Source organism: Bos javanicus, chromosome 23 (assembly GCF_032452875.1).
Source record: "Bos javanicus breed banteng chromosome 23, ARS-OSU_banteng_1.0, whole genome shotgun sequence".
NCBI classification, from domain to species: Eukaryota; Metazoa; Chordata; class Mammalia; order Artiodactyla; family Bovidae; genus Bos; species Bos javanicus.
Genome location: NC_083890.1, coordinates 23,154,900 through 23,170,568, shown reverse-complemented (window position 1 = coordinate 23,170,568; position 15,669 = coordinate 23,154,900). Strand labels below are relative to the sequence as shown.

The window sequence follows — 15,669 nt, the reverse complement described above, 5'->3', positions numbered from 1 at the left end:
TGGCTCACTTATAGATTAATGGGAAGCTAAAATTAACGGACTTGTGAGCCTCACGTTTAATTTCTGAGGCTTCGACGTGACAGGTAACCGCCTTCGAAGTCCAGGCATGGAAGGCCGCCTTCGTTGGGAGTCATGAGCGCCCCCAATAAGATTACACGTCCCATCCGTGGTGGCTTTAAGCTCTGGTGCCTGGGGTCCCTGGGGAAGGACCCCCATGGGACGTTTTGGCAAATGAAGAAAAAGAACGTGGCCGCATAAAAAAAATCGGTTCTTCTTCGTCCTAGCATTATTTTTAATGGGCCCATAAGCCTTTAATGCGGGCGGGCGAGCAGACTACTTCTGGGGCGCTGGAAGCCTCGCACCCGGGCTGGCTCCCTCCAGGCAGGCTGGGGCGGCAGAGACACCTCCTTCAAGGTCACCCAGGAACCCCCGCAGGGCCCGTGATCAGGGCCCACGGCCTAGCGGTTCCAGTTTCCCTTCATTCCTTACTACTTCCGCGGCCTCGTTAAGGCAGTAACAAAAGCAAGGGCAGAGGAGCTGTAACTAGCAGCCCAGGGCCATTTTTGTTAGGCAAGGCTCTTAGGCTACCTACCTCTTCCCTTTCTTCCAGTTCTTTCCACACATTCAGGCCCCTCAGGACTTTGAGTTTTGCCTAGAAAAAGTGACTGTCTTATGGTGGTGGAAGAGAGGATGATTTGGAATTTACCTATGGAATAATAGATGGCCGGTCTGTTTCTGGAGAGCTGGTGTTAACCCTTCGGTAGGTAAATTTGCGGTAGGATATGGAAATTACTTATCACCGCCTTTGTGTAATCCCAGTAGTAACCAACCCTTCGCTGGCCAAGAAAGCAAAAGAAAACGAAACAATATATTTGAGCCAGAGACAAAGGCATATACCTATTTTCTTTCTAGATAAATGCATTGCAGGTTCTCTTAATCACCCTTCTCCTGTTTCTTTTTTAATTCCTTCTACTTTCCTTCTCTTTCTTGATTCAGTCATTTATAGTTCTAGCCATGATAATCCCCCTTTTTTAATTAGTAAGGAAGCCAAGAAGTGGAAAGTCTCACAGAAAGCAGATTCCATTGTCCCTTCTGTCTTTCCCTATAGGGAAGTCCAAGTGGGAATGAGTCACCTGAAAAACAGAAAATTGATATAGAAGGCATATTATTAATTACCTGAGTACCAACTATATGGAAGCACTCTCCTAATCTGGGTTTACCAGTTATCTAGATTTAACTTTGCTAGCTATCCTTAAATATATATACATGTTGCTGTTCCTGCTTTTTATAATTAAACCTAGATAACGTTGGAAAGGAACTTTACAGTTAAGACTCTGAGGTCCAGAGAGAAACAGTGACTGGTCCAAAGTGTGCAACAGCTTGGACAAATTTACTTTCCAAGCCTTAGGGAAGACACCAAGCCTTGGGATGAAATACAGATTGAGATGTTTGATTAGTGCAGCCCATTAGGGTTGGGCTGTAGCCCATTAACCCAAATGAGAAGTGCTCTGGCTTCTCTGGTCATCCTCTGAGCCTAAGGTAGGAACCTTGTTTCCTCCTCTGGTCAAGGGAGCTTTTCCTCATGTATTTACTGAGGGCCTGGCACTGCTGGTGAGGTCAGGGTGGGGTTCAGTCCTGAAATGAGCCAGTTAACTCCTCCAGATCCCCATAAGGCACAAGAGCCCTGGTCTGGTGGGCTACTCTCTTGCACCATCTTCTTCAAAGAACATCATGCCAGAATACCATCTCACTGGCAACAAGAAGGGAGCACCTTATTTGACTTGGACCCAGAGATCCATAGTGCCTGGGACTCAGAGTCTTTTAGTTATCTAGGAAGTAAATAATTTGACACCTTGATTTTTTTAAGGGCAAAATAAACCAAGAGATGCAACTAACATAAGCTTTTATTGCAAATTTGGTGAGAAATAGGAGAGAATAGTGTCAAAATTTGGAATTTTAAAAAGTCAAAAACACCTTCTAGTGAAAACAAAAGTGTCCATTTTTCTGAGAAGCAAAATTTATTGTATTTATTGTAAGGAAAACACTGCCTGTGTTTATATGATGGAGTGGGGGACAAAAAGGAAACCTCCTTGTCTATACTCTTTCTGTCTGTTGAATTAAACAGTATGTTCGAGAAACTGAAGATGAAAACACAACAAAAACACAACAATCTTTTATTTATGTAAATCAGATCAACACTGGACAATAAACCAATTTCTACCCATTACCATAACAGCTTGTCTATAAAGAACAGAAAAATTCAGAGAGGATTCTACCTAGGGTCAAGCGGTTTTTTGTTTTTTAACCACCCATTCACAGAGGTATAGATTCACAGATAAATAATCCCAAACTACTTGCTCGCCATATTTACACATTCCCATTAAATTAAGCATAAATAAATATATACAAACTTAACATGGATACCCTCCAGAGCTCTTCTCCTGAAGAGTCAATAGATTGATATTTCTTGATTGTGTGTCAAAAACAATGTTAGTGAGTGAGAAACCAACTCAACAGAGGAGTCGATTTTGGCATTTCAAGAATGGTGTTCATTCTACTTTTTAAAAGAAAACAAATTTTGTTATTTTTTTAACCCTATAATTTAACATACATCGGCACAGGAGGGGAAACACTGTTTGGGCTCTTGAGGCAACATCAGATGGTTTAAGGTTATTTCCTTTCCACATAATGTATTATGCATACAGAATATCAGATGTGATGACAAGTTGGCTATAAACACGCTAAGTAGGAATGAGTTGCCCTTTTAGGTAAGGCTTTGTACCGGAGGAACAGGATATAGATAAGTTGGGGGTTTCAGGTTTTCCATTCGAACAAAGTTTTCATAGGGTCTAAAATAATTGCTTGAGAGAAAGTGGTTTCCTTAGCCAAAGAAAATAAAACAGCCATGTCTTTGAAACTTTGAAAGTGGAGAAAGCTAAGGATGTGGTGCCAGGGAGAAGGAAAAGAAAATGCAAGCTAACTTCAAGGGAGAAAGTTACCTTCCCAGTTTGGGAGAGAAGTTAATGATCACTTGGATGATGAAATCCTCACCCAAAACAGCTCTTCTTTTCGCTCTTTTTCTCCCAGGAGAGCCACCATACATATAAGAGGAGGCAGGATTGGACAGACGATGGTCAGAAGACCCTTAGAACCTCCAAAGGAACTTATAGAGTGGAAAAGTGTGAAGGCAGCGCTGCCATATCCTGACTCTTCCTTCCTACCTTTAGCTCTTACTTTGGGACAGGGCACTTAAGAGGTTTGGATACAGTGTCTTAAGAGGGCAGGGGTGCAGGGGAGAGCTGCGACTCACCTGTTTAGTTTGAAAACAAGGCTCAAAGGGGCTTGTTTTAAAGGTTTCCCTTGACTTAAAAGACAAACTCTTGCGTTAATCCCACTGTTTATTGATTTATGGGCCCAAGGAAACCAAATCTTTTAATAACTCAATTATCAGATAAACGTAGCAGGCCTAACGAAAGCAAGGGGGCGGGAGTCATACATGAAAGGAGAAATGAGGGAGGGAAAGGCGGCAGTGGGCTCTATCCACGTGTGTGTGGGGTGGGGTGGGGAGTTGCAGGGAAGGGATGCCAAGGGCTCTGTTCAGCTCGGGCGGGAGGAACGCACACGGAGAGGGGCGAAGGGCGACGAAGGAGGCTGCGCAGCCTAGTAAGACAATTCCTACCCATGACCCGCCTTTAGGAGCCTGAGGGTGGAGAGTTTTCATCCCGGCAAAGGCGGGGGAAGCTTCCGATCCCCTGGACATTTCTAGGCCACTCGCCCTCAGGGAGCAGGCGCCCCGGGCGGCCGCTGGCAGTTAGGGGCTCAAGCAGCACTGAGACCCCTCTAGCCTGCAGCCCGTGGGGCGCCCCCCCATTACCTACTGGAGCACCGGGCTTTCTCGGTCGCCTTAGCCCTTAGGGTGAGACCGAGAGCGGGAAGGGCCCGCGCGGCCCCGCGGCCCCTCCAGCGGCTGATTCTATGTCCTCAACACGACTGGGCGCGAGTGGCCCCCACGCTCTCGGGACCTGCACAGTAAGAGCAAGGCGCATCCATCGCGTCTCTCGCACGTCACACGCGTGGGGCGCGTTGCCCTGCAAGGAAAGGAGACGATCGTTTTCAGTGCGGTTTCTCCTTTCTGCCTTTGGCAATCAGAATATGTCTTATGCAAGCGGCCAGGCCCTCGGACAAAGGCGCAGGCTTCTAAGCTCGGAAGGGATGGAGCATCTATCTACACGCTCCATGAAGTCTAGCTCCCGGCCTTTGTACTCTTATCAACTCATCTAAGGCTGGGCCCTGCACATCCAGAGGTCCTCGAAGGAGCTGACAGTGGATGGGCTGGGGTCTGACATCAACCGTTGCTTGGGCCCTCCTGGTGACCTAAAACCAGGTCCCTAACTCCCTCCCCCATAAACATGTCAGCGCAAAACTTTCAGCAGGTTCCTAAGTCCCACCCTTCAACCTTCCCCCTCCCCAGGCCAAGGCCCCAGGGGTGCCGGCCTGAGGCCCAGTGGGTCCTAACTGTAAATCCTGCAGAACAGACCTCTGGAGCTTTATCTTCAAGAGATGCTGCAAAGCTCCTAATGCCTACTTTGTTTAAAGAGATGCGTTCATTCACACTCTATTTTAGAGATCTATCTCACCCACTTATACCCCTGGGGATTTCCCACTGCTTTGGGGATGGTGGGAACAATGGATTTCAGATCTTATTTTATGATAATGCTCAGGTGAAGCCCAAGAAAGGAGCTGGGCTGCCAGAAGTGAGAGAGATTAAGTGCATGAGACTTTATCCACTGGGAATAGCCCCAGTGTATCCAGACGGTAACATTCAAAGCTGAAGTACATCTCCTTTCACTTTGCATTATTTTACCATTATTGTCAAAACAAGTGCATGTCTGGTGGCGGGGGTTGGGGGGGGGAGGCCGCATTTATAAAGCATCTTGTAAGAAAGTAACTGCTGCTGAAACACAGGAGCTTGCACCACCCTTCTTCCCAGGACCACTCAACCACTCGCAAAGCTGCTGCTTTTCCCAAAATTGCCAAAGAGCCCAAGGAAATGGAATCCATTTTAAAGGCGAGTCAATAATGCTAAAATATTGGGCTCCAAGGCCCTTACTCCTCTCCCCTAAAATTCACTTAGCAGCTCCCCACTCCTCCGGAATTCCTTGTTGAAGTATCTGTTAACAACTAGACTCAAAGCTGCTTCAATCTCTTATTGGCCACTTTCTAAATTATTCCCTTTGAGCTTCTTTAAAGAAGTGCACCTGCAGAATTCTGACACACAGGCTTTGATTAAAAAGGGATCGGATTTTTTTTTCTCTGTACCTTATAGATTGTGTAGGAAGCCCAAGTCCTCTTTGAAGAAGCTCATAAACCATGCGGGCAAAGCTTTGGAAAACAGAAGAGAATGAAATGGTACATACCCCTCCGAAGGAATTACATACTAATCAACGTATTCATATTGTTTTGGTTTTACTATAGTTCTTAAAATTGGTAGATGACAAATAGGATAACAAATGAAAGATGCTCGGTAGGCAGATGCCGGTAAGGCTGGGAACTAGTAAGGTTTCTGAAAGCAACTGATGATGAGTCTCAATCAACTTATTGGTCCGGATTTTCCTCGGCCGCGGGAGCCTCCGCTCGGCCGGCCGGCCGGCCCCAGAGCTGCAGCCACCGCCTGCGTCCCCGAGGGCCTCCCGCCCCGCCCGCCCTCGCCCTCCCTAATTATGCAAACGGCCCGGGAGCTGGGGCACCGGTGAGTTAAGGACGCGGGGCGGGGCGGGGCGGGGGCATCGAGGGGACCGCAATCACCGTGCCTGAGGGCTAACCACACGCCTTTTCATCCCGGAAGATTCCCGTGACAGCCAGAGGGAGGAAGGGCAACGTAGAAAAGGGTGGCTGGGAGAGGGGTGAGGTGAGGTGGAAAGGCGGGGACTGCCAGTTTCCTAAAAATATATTAAAAATTTAAAAAGTTCGTGCGTCTCAGTCAACCAGCTCTCAAAGCACTGACACCGACAAGGTTTCTCCGATTTTCTTCCAATAAGTTAGCGTTTTCTCATGTTTAGTCTTATGTTTATTTTCCAAAGGGAAAAAATCATGTTTTTATTATTATTATTATCAGTATTACTAAGCTCGAAAGAACCGAAGTGGAAAATCCGGACGGTGGTCTCCAAGTGTATCTTGAAATAGACACTGAGAACCGATACTGTTGCTCCGTGGTACGCCTCAGTTTTTTTTTTTTTAAGTTATTTAGTTTTGCTTTTTAAAATTTTGATTGTATGTGTATCTACCTAATATAATTCTTCCAAAGCCAATCCAATATTTTTAAAGCTAAAATTAAAATTTGTTTCTGTTTTCTTTTTGTATTTAAAACATTTTTCCTTTTTTTTTTTTAATTTTTCATTTCCTGTGTTTCTCCTCCTTGTCGCCAGTTTTACTACCTGGGCCTTCCCCAGACGTGTGCCTGTTAGTGGTGGTGTTGTTCAAGAACATCTTGTCCATGCCTTTGAGCGCCTCGGTGAGATAGTTCTGCAGGGCCGTGAGCGCGGCGCAAATGGCCGGGGCGCCGAAGCCATGCGTGATGAGGCTGAAGTGCGTGAGGCAACTCTGGATCCCCGGCTCCAGGATGGGGCTGGGCCGGCTGTTCCCGATCGGAGTCCGGTCCTGAGCCAGTAGATCCGTAAATTCTTTACAAAGTTGCCTGCAAATGGGGCGGAAGAGGAACAACAACCACAATAACAAACAAACAAACACCACCCTCAGTGTCGTTGTCATTGGCATTAGAAAGGAGACTGCTCACACAAGCCCAGAGGCACCCGGTCACCGGAGAGCCGGGGAGCGAGGCTAATGTGGGCGATTCCGCTCTGTTTCCCTTCCCAACGCCCGGCCGGCCTTCTCGAGCAGCTGGGACTGGAAGGAAAGCGGGGGTGGGGAGGTGAGGCACCCCTTCCATCCCCAAAGCCCGGCCTTTTTGGCAGCCCCGTCCCCTGCCCATTTCCCGCTCTCCCCCGGCCCCCCGCCCCACCCCACCCCCCCGACCCCGACCCGCCGCCTTCATTATGCAGGAAACTGCATAAACCTCGCTTTGGGAAAATCGCTAGGCTTTTAGCATTTGATTTGGAATATTCAGTCATTTTTAGCTGTTACCTGACAGTTCTTTTTAAAGCCCTTTCCCCCTCCTCTCTCCTGCCTCTCCAACCTCTTGGCGATCAGGCTCAGAAAGCCCAGAAAGATTTAGGGCCCTGGGCCACAAGCCTGTCCCTCTCACAGAAGCAGATTGCTGGAGCTGTGCATGGCCCAGGGCAAGCAACTGTTTATTCCAGGAGAGAATGCTGATTCCATTCAAAGCAAAAAGCTGTTTACCTGCAGTATTTGAGAAGGGAGGTGTTCCCACCACCACCATCTCCCCTTTTTTCCCCTTTCTTTTACAGTGTAGGCTACGGAAGATCTTTATACAACAGGATTGTTGTCCATATAAAAGGAGTCCCACATTGTTTAAATAAAACCTAAAGGTAGATGGTTAAGACTCCAGGGAGAGGAGATTTTTATTTGTTGAAGGTTTTTAATTCCTCAAGGCACCCAAATCTCCCAGCCTTAGAAATCTTGCATACCTAACTATGGACTGAACTTACTTGAGAAATTTTTAATATAAGAAATGGGCAAAAGGATTTTAGCCCTGAAGGCCCAAAGGCTTGGTTCGCCTCTTGGTCAGAGGCATGGCATCCCAAAGGTCATAGCCTTTCATAGACTGGCAGGCTTCTGTCAGCCTGCCTCCACCTGGTCTCCAGGGTGGTGAAAAAAGAAAAACTACAGGACTCCAATCCCAGGCCTCCCTGGGATGGTCTGACACTTGGTGACACCTGGCCTGGCCAACAGATGAATAGGGCCAGTGCCTGGAGGCTCATGTGAGTGACTCTGAGGCACCTATTCCAAGGGGATTACTCCCAGGAGAAGTAACAGCCAGAGGAGATGGAAAAAACCTCCTCCCCCACCTGCAACAGCCAGAAAAGGTTTTTGGTTTTAAGACTGATGGGTAGAAGACACTACCAGGCATGCTCTCACTGGTTTCTCTGTTCAAAATGCAGGCATATATCATCCCAACCAGGAAGAAACAGGTAACAGTTTTGACCTAAATAGGGCAGTTTCTTAAGTCAGAGGTTCCTCAGAATCACCTGTGGGGTTCAAACAAACACATCCAGGCCTTCACCCTCACCCTCACCCTCCCTGCCATTCAGGGAGCCTGGGGCTAGGTCCACGAATAATTATCTTGGAAATGCTCCCCAGACAATCCTGATGCTCACCTCAGGTTAAGAAATGCTGGCCTAAGAGAAGCCACAAGCACTCCTCAGGGAAACCACAGAGTTGTTTGTGGAATCCTGTTATCTAATTTATCCAGTTTGGCTTTATTTTTTCCCCAAAGTACCTTTACTCTTTTATAAAGCACCAACAGTTCCCCTGCCGCTAGCCACCAAGGGCAAGGGGTGGGAGGGCAATTTACTGACAAAGATCTATTATATTGCTAGTTAGTACATCAAGGAAAACCTTCTAAAAAGAGGTGGGTGCCAGGTTTTGATCGTTGGAAGGGATGGTTAAAGGCTTTCCTGAAGTTTGTACTCATTACCAAAGTGCCAAAAAGGAAATTCTGAACTGCGGAGAACAAATGCTTAGAGTCAAACATTTTAAATCTTCAAAGCCCAAACTGGGGTCTGTAAGCAATTAAAGTTCTGGGACATTAATATTTTTTGACCCTGCGGAAAGGGGCAATCAAATTCCAATCACGTCTCAAAAACATCTGGACAAATTTGAGCAAATGATTTTTCAGCCTTCCATATATTTCTTTAAATTACGCTGTCAACGGAACAAACCGCGTCCTGGAGCACTAAATAAATGAGCGCCGCTGCTTGGGCCGCGCCTGCGAGAGAAACGTGCGGGCGCACGCAGCGCCGCCCACCGAAGGCCTGAGCCGGCCATAAAACACCAGCAATATGACATCGAAGCCAAAGACAGGAGTAAATCAAATAAATAGAAAACCCACTGTAAAAGTTCAAATGAGCTCTAGACCTAAATTTAGCCAGAGATTTACTAGTTTCCCCTCTGGAGTTGTAGTAAATTCTACTTCTGTGGAAGATGCCAAACAGCAACGTTGGAAAGAGAGTAATTAGAGCTGAGGGTAGAGATGGGTACACGTGGGTGACATATAGACACCCTGAGCAAGCACACGTGGCTGTGTGGGGAGGACAGGAAGATGTGCAACCTGGGCAGAAACAAGCATCCAGGGATGCAGGAAGAACTGGAATAAGGCTCCACCCCGCAAAGGTCTGCCTGTCACCCCCAGGGCTGGGGATGTGAATTGTTAAAAAGCCTGGATTCCGATTAATAAAGCCATCCTTCTCAGAATCTAGAAAACAGAGAAGACTGACACGCACACAGCCCGTAATCAACGCTGAGGGGTGGGCACGCGCAGGGGGGCGGAGCTGGGAGGGCTCCCTACCAGCAATCCACCGGCTTTCGCCACTGAGCTGGGAGCTCCCATTGCCTCCTCCCAAACGAGGTGGCTGCGCAGGTTGGGAGTAGGGACGAGTTTAGGACACTCACTTGGTGGCCAGCAGCATATTCTTCCGGGAGTGCAGGTCACTGGGGTCCGTGTGCTGCCGGTTCAAATATTCAGAAACAGCTTTGGCGGGAAACTCCGTTTCGCAAATATACCCAAAATCCCGAGCTAAATGAACAGCTTCTCCTGAAAAGACAGCCGCAGAGGAAATAATCAGCACCCAAGACCATCCCAAGATCAGGAGGTGTTCCCTGGTCTATTGTTATTGTTCACAAAACAGGTCAACTCTTGGGGGCAGTAGCAAAGGTGGTACACACGCCCAAATGAACATGGTTCTCAGGCCATGATTAAAGTTGATGGAACAAACTTTGTTCCTGCTGCTCCTTCCAGCCTCTCCCTGATCACGCTTCCAGTCAAATCCTAGCTAGGCAACCCCTGAATAGTTTCGGGTCTCCCACACCCCAGCCCTAAGGGAAAGGTGGGCCACTTTTGGGAACCACCTTGCAATTGCATCTAGACAGACAGTGAACTGAACATTCAAGCCAGATCTGCCCCCCACCCCCTTTTTTAAGCATCTAACGTGTTAACTCCTGCTTTAAATAAAATTTAAGTCTTCCTAACTTTTGTATCTTCCTATAATTAATATATACAAATATAGATCCTTGTGTGCCTATGTCCACATATATTAAAGAATATATAAATCATATATGAATCAGGGTCTATCCAGCAATGAAATATTTATTCTCCTTGTCAGTTTCCTGCTAGTTAGGTTTCAGGTTTCTCCTCTTCAGAGGTTGCTGCCATCATTCTCCTAGTTAAAGACTTTCTACTGCACAAAGATGACACAGCAGCTATAGAAAACCTGGACAGCTGAGAGACTCCTCAGTTAATGTGGAAACCCCTTTCGAAAAAAGCATTATTACCCTTTAAAAACACAGCCTTAGGGGTTCAAGGGAAGATCTTAACATAAAAAAGAGATGTGCTGAATTATCCCATAGCCACATTATTTCTAAGGAGCACGACTACTTTTAATCATCATTAGCATAGTAACCAAACACTTCCAGCTTACAACAACTCATAACACTGAAAACTGCCAATGGAATATTGGCATTTCAGTGGATTTTCCAGTTCCTTTCCTTTCCACCCAAATCCCTGTCTTGGGCCTGAAATTACCTTGACTGCTTTTCAAAATGAAGATTGTGATTTTAGCAATATGCTAAAGGGCAAAAAGTAAAACCCCCAGGCTGAGAGGCAACCAGTAATAAGTGTGGTCTGGAAATTTGGTCACCTCTGCCTCTAGAGGGTAAGTTTGGGCCAGGCAACTTTGCCTGAAAGATGTCAAAGTGCAATGCCTATCAATGTGATGACTTTATGGTTGCTGCCTAAATATTCTAAGATCCCCTGCTCCAAAAACTAACTCCCCGAAGTAGTGTCATAATATCGTATCCATAAAAATAGAAGAAAAACCCAAAACCTACATGTTAGACTCTAGAGAAGATTCTACAACTTCCTCTATTAGGCCCTTCTAGCTGTATTTCCTGTGTCTTCCACAACCCACAAATTCAAATGCAGATCCACTTATTCTAGACTCTGGAGAAGATCCTGTTTATTACATACCATAAATATCATCTCCAATCCCAAAATGATGAGCAAATTAGAATGTGCTTGTTATAAGTATGGGCCTTTAAATTTACAACTGAAGATCATACATGATTCCCCTCCATGTTTCCTAACTCCCCCCTCCCATTCCCCTCATCCCCAACCCGTATTTCTCCTAGGTCACTGGTCTTATGAAGCTCTATTTCAATAAATCCCAGGTAATCAGTGGGAGATAGGGGCCCTGGAAGTGACATGAGTTTTAAAATAACCATTAGAGATCATGAATGCAACAGTAATTTCACAAATCAACAGTGTGTTTAGTACTACTGATGATTCAGAGGTAAAATTTGGGAAGGAGAAGGGGTATAGAAGGGATTGCTGGTTACAGAGTTATTCTTGAGTTTGTTAGAGGTTGTTTCAGGTACCATGTCCTGCGCCTGGAGGCACCTGCACTGGCTTGGAGGCCAGACCTGAGCACTCTCCAGAGCTTGGGGACCCTTGCACACATCCCTTGGCCTCTAAGTAAAAAGACCTTTGAACTTTTCAAGCAAACGCTTGACATCCAACTCATAAGGGCACAACAAGTGCAATGATTTCCAGTTAATCATGAAACGTGTAAAATGTCAGCTTTCAGCCAACAGTTAAACTCTGCCACTTCATGAAATGGCCACACGTCTTGCTTACCTTCCACCAGGGAGGTGAGTAACGTGACATTTGCTGCTTTGCGTCTGCCGGCGGGTAAATTCAAACCGATTTTCTCTAGCCTTTCTCTCAAAGATCTCCCCCCATTTTTCGATTTGGCTCTGAAATTGCAAGAATTAACATTCTGATTAACCTCAGAGTGTTCCTGAAACAAAGTTTAGATTTAGCAATCTAAAGCCCAGTGGAGCTTGAAGAGGTTTTAACTTGAGGTTAGCACTTTTTTTTTCTTCCTTTTGGTTATTTGCTGATAGTTTGCTGAGGTTTGCTTAATTTCTGCAATACAGAGCATAAAAAAATCGAGTCGTTCTTTTATCTCATGAGAATAAAAAATGACACCAGATGGGAATAATTAGGGTGTAGGTTGTGGGTCCAGAGAAGGTAGAAGTTGCACGTGCACAAGCCCAGCTCTTTCCTGGTCATGGAGCCAGAGAGGTGAGCCAAAGCCGGCAAGTACAACCTTGCCGAAAGACAGGAAGAACTGGGTGGTTCAGAAAGGAGAAGGCTCAGCCTGAAACAGGTGGGCTTTGAGAGTAAGAGGTCAAGAGTCACAATAAAATGGAGTTGGGTTAAAAGGGGAAGGAAGACTGAAGCATGAATCTAACGATGATATTAGCAATCATAATAACAGTAAAACTAGCACCAGAGGAGTTTAGTTACATGATAAGTGCTTTATACTGATCATCTCACTTAATCTCAGTAAGTTTCATACACACACACCCTCAATTCCTAGGGGTAATTGAAAGAAACTTCTACACTGTAGAGCTCAAAGGACTCATGTGAAACTGAACTACAAAGTAGAGCAGAGCAAAAGGACTCAAAATGAAAAAGTCTGTGGGTCACACCCTTACTTCTTCCCAGTGATCCCCCTTTATGTGCTAAAAATACAAGAAAAAACCTATTCTGACTTCTCTTGCTGTGCTGTTCACCCGGCCACTTTTAGGGAAGAAGGGGAGTTTCAACTCCCAAGATAGGCTAACTTGAAAAGTTCATGTCATGCAATGTCACACCTTCATATCGGAGGCACTAACGGAAGAGTTCAGGTGTTGGCAGGGACTTTTGGGGAGGCTTTGAATCTTTAAGATAAAAGCCAACTCCTCCCCCAGTTTCCACAAGGAGTCTATGGATTGTCTTTCTCCAACACTGGGGAGCATATGAAAGGCCCCAAGGAATACCTGTCTATACTTCTAAAATGGTGTCATTGTTATTTTTGGTAGTGGTACTGAGGAAAGGAAGTCACACAAGTCTAGAACAAAGCTTTTCAAACCGCGGGGTATGAGGCATTAGTGGGACAGGATCAACTTAGTCGGCGCCAAGTACACTTTAAAACAAAATAAGAGATCGGAGCACACTGCAGGTGAGAAGGGGGTTGCGCCATGATACTCTTGTTTTAGGTAAGTGTGTGCAGATTTGGGGTCCCACTCAAGGTAGAGAATGCTCCGAAGGGTCCTGGGAGTGGGAAGAGGGGCGCCGGGTACGGGGCGGGGACGTGGAAGGTCCCCAGGCCCGCATGGCTGGCGGGAGGGCAAGGAAGCGCGAGCTGGGCGGGGAGCACGTGGCGGCGGCGGCTGTAAGCTGCAGAATTCGGTTGCTAGGCAACCGCGCGGCATTAAAAAGTGGTTGGGGTGGTGGGTTACCTTCTGAGGACGCCGCCGAGGAGAGACGCATTGAGGCATTCGGGGGGCGACAGCCGTCTCTGAACTTCTCCCACAGTTACTTTGTATTTTGAAGTTGAACTAAGCAGAGACAAACGGCCTGGGACCGAGCAAAACACCTCGCCGGTGTTGACGGACATGCCTCCTAAGAAGCCATCTTTATTCATCATCAGAGAAGTCACAGATTTGGGAGGAACCGGAACTAGAGAGAGAAAAAAAAAATGCCATAAAGGTGACCGGGTTTTGATCCTAGTGACCGCCGATAGAATGAATGTGTCGCTGCCTGCGCAGGGGCGAGGCCACAGGCCAGGCGCCAAGAGGAAAGCTGCAGGAGGAGGTGTGTGTTCCCATGGTTCCGCGGTGCGTTCCGAGCTCTGTGTACAAACAAAATGCAAAAGCTATCACCTCTGGAAACTTACCCCAAGTGTGTGGACATGTGAGAGTGGCTTGCCACAGTCCCGCTCACTACACGAATCAGGAAAAGCACGCAACCCAGAGTTTGGATTGTGCTGTGAAGCCAGACAAGTCCGATTCCATCACGTGTTGGCTGTGTGACCTTAGACATCTCACTAAAGCTCTCTGAATCTTAATGTCCTCATCTGTCTCCTGATAATCACATTTGGTGCTGAAACCTGAAGGCGATGCTCCCTATCAGTGATATAGTAATACCAATGGTCTTTACGGGAACCCTTCCCTCCTCTCCTATTTGATACAAATCTATGGCCATCACTGGCAAAGATCAGGATGGTGAGCCCCATCAGTCACTCTGCCCAAGAACAGCCAAGTAATAATACCATTAAATTGGGGCAGTTGGACCCAAAAGAGCTGCTTATTTCTCTACAGTGGATCCCATTCTTTGCTATATCCTAACAACAGATTCATTTAGAAATGAACCCAAATGCTCCTCTCCAGTGAAAGCAATTCTGCGGTGACATGAATTTTGTTTACAAATTAACATAAAGCACCCGGCTGGTGATTGTTTGGAGCAGTTATGATTTACAACAGGTGCCCTGATCAATCAACCAATCACTCTAATTCATGTGAGCGGCGGTCTTGCCTTGCCCCAGTTGTTTCATTTCGGCAAGTAATTGATAACAAACCGCACTCAAGGTATGTTTTATGCAGAAGTTAATAAGAGCTGACAGCTGGTTGCCACTGCTACCCAGGCGCATTCAGTCTCTCCAGCCTGTATTTCTGTTTAATTGTGTTTCAGTGTCATCTGCACCTTAGGAAGAGGCGGGGCTCGGTAGAACCAGAGGCTAGGAGCCAGGAACAGTGAACGGTCAGCTTCCCAGTCCCCTGGCAGTCTCCCTCCCTTGGACTTCTACACGGCTGATGCCCATTTTCTTTCTGCAGGCCACTGGGCAGGCGACACTCCCTGCTGGCTTGCCCTAAACCTTAGCTTCTTCCATGGGGATCTGAAGCCCCTCAAGCACCTCTCCAGTGATCACCAGGCCAGGGGACTTATTGAAACATGCAGTGTTTCTGGCATGAAAAAGGATGCTTCCATTCTTCCTTTTTAATAAAGAATCTGTCTCTATAATCCTGGTAAGAGAAAGATATGCTTTTTCTACTCCCTGGAACCTAGAACCCCACATGTCAAGCAAGTTATTATAACCTCCCTTTACTAGAACAGACTAACCACCCTGAGTGTTCTTGAAACAGCTTATTCTCTCTACCACAGATCCCAGCATTTAGACCTTCATGATATTTTAGAGACTCCTAAAAGGTAGGTCTCAAATCTTCTATTTCCTATAAATTGCATTTGGCTCTTTACAAACGCCTGGAGAAAGGGTTTTCTGAGGAGAGTGGACAGAGAGACAAGCATTCCCTTTTTCTACTTCTTAGTAGACATTTTAGAGTTTCTGATCTCTCTATATAGTCTCTCCCAGGGCTGAATGAATGATATCAGGTAACCAAGGGAATATTCTGCACTGTCATGGTGGTGGGGCAGTTACAAAGTGAGGTTTCTTCTTTCTGATTCCCTTCATCACAGTCAGTGAAGTGCTTCCCATTTGAGGGAAATGTGAGTAAAATATGGATTTAAAGTCACTTAAAAAATAATGATTGGGGTGGGAACACCCTGTCATTTAATTCTCTTACACAATATCCACATCTATTTCAATATGTCTTTTTTTCCACTATTGTCCTGATTTCTGTATTTCAGATTCA

The 15,669-nt window shown here is 46.3% G+C and overlaps 1 protein-coding gene and 1 long non-coding RNA gene across 12 annotated transcripts in view; one reads left to right on the top strand and one right to left on the bottom strand.

Annotated features, from left to right (window-relative positions):
- Nucleotides 1-854: 854 nt before the first annotated feature.
- TFAP2B (transcription factor AP-2 beta) overlaps nucleotides 855-15,669 on the bottom strand; it is a 30,630-nt gene continuing 15,815 nt past the window's right edge. For 4 of the 11 annotated variants that reach the window (XM_061398398.1, XM_061398402.1, XM_061398403.1 and 1 more), the window contains 5 exons: nucleotides 13,480-13,699; nucleotides 11,828-11,946; nucleotides 9,589-9,730; nucleotides 6,435-6,694; nucleotides 855-1,133 (listed from right to left, as the gene is read on the bottom strand). In XM_061398398.1, the coding sequence (XP_061254382.1) occupies nucleotides 1,036-1,133; nucleotides 6,435-6,694; nucleotides 9,589-9,730; nucleotides 11,828-11,946; nucleotides 13,480-13,699 (839 nt within the window). In that variant the 3' untranslated portion in view covers nucleotides 855-1,035. Of the gene's footprint in view, nucleotides 1,134-2,157; nucleotides 6,695-9,588; nucleotides 9,731-11,827; nucleotides 11,947-13,479; nucleotides 13,700-15,669 lie in introns of those variants that run through there. The other 7 variants (XM_061398405.1, XM_061398406.1, XM_061398400.1 and 4 more) reach the window with 4 other exon arrangements.
- On the top strand, nucleotides 13,695-15,040 carry LOC133236398 (uncharacterized). The gene is made up of 2 exons (XR_009732871.1): nucleotides 13,695-14,607; nucleotides 14,711-15,040. It is a non-coding gene; the product is annotated as an uncharacterized LOC133236398 (long non-coding RNA).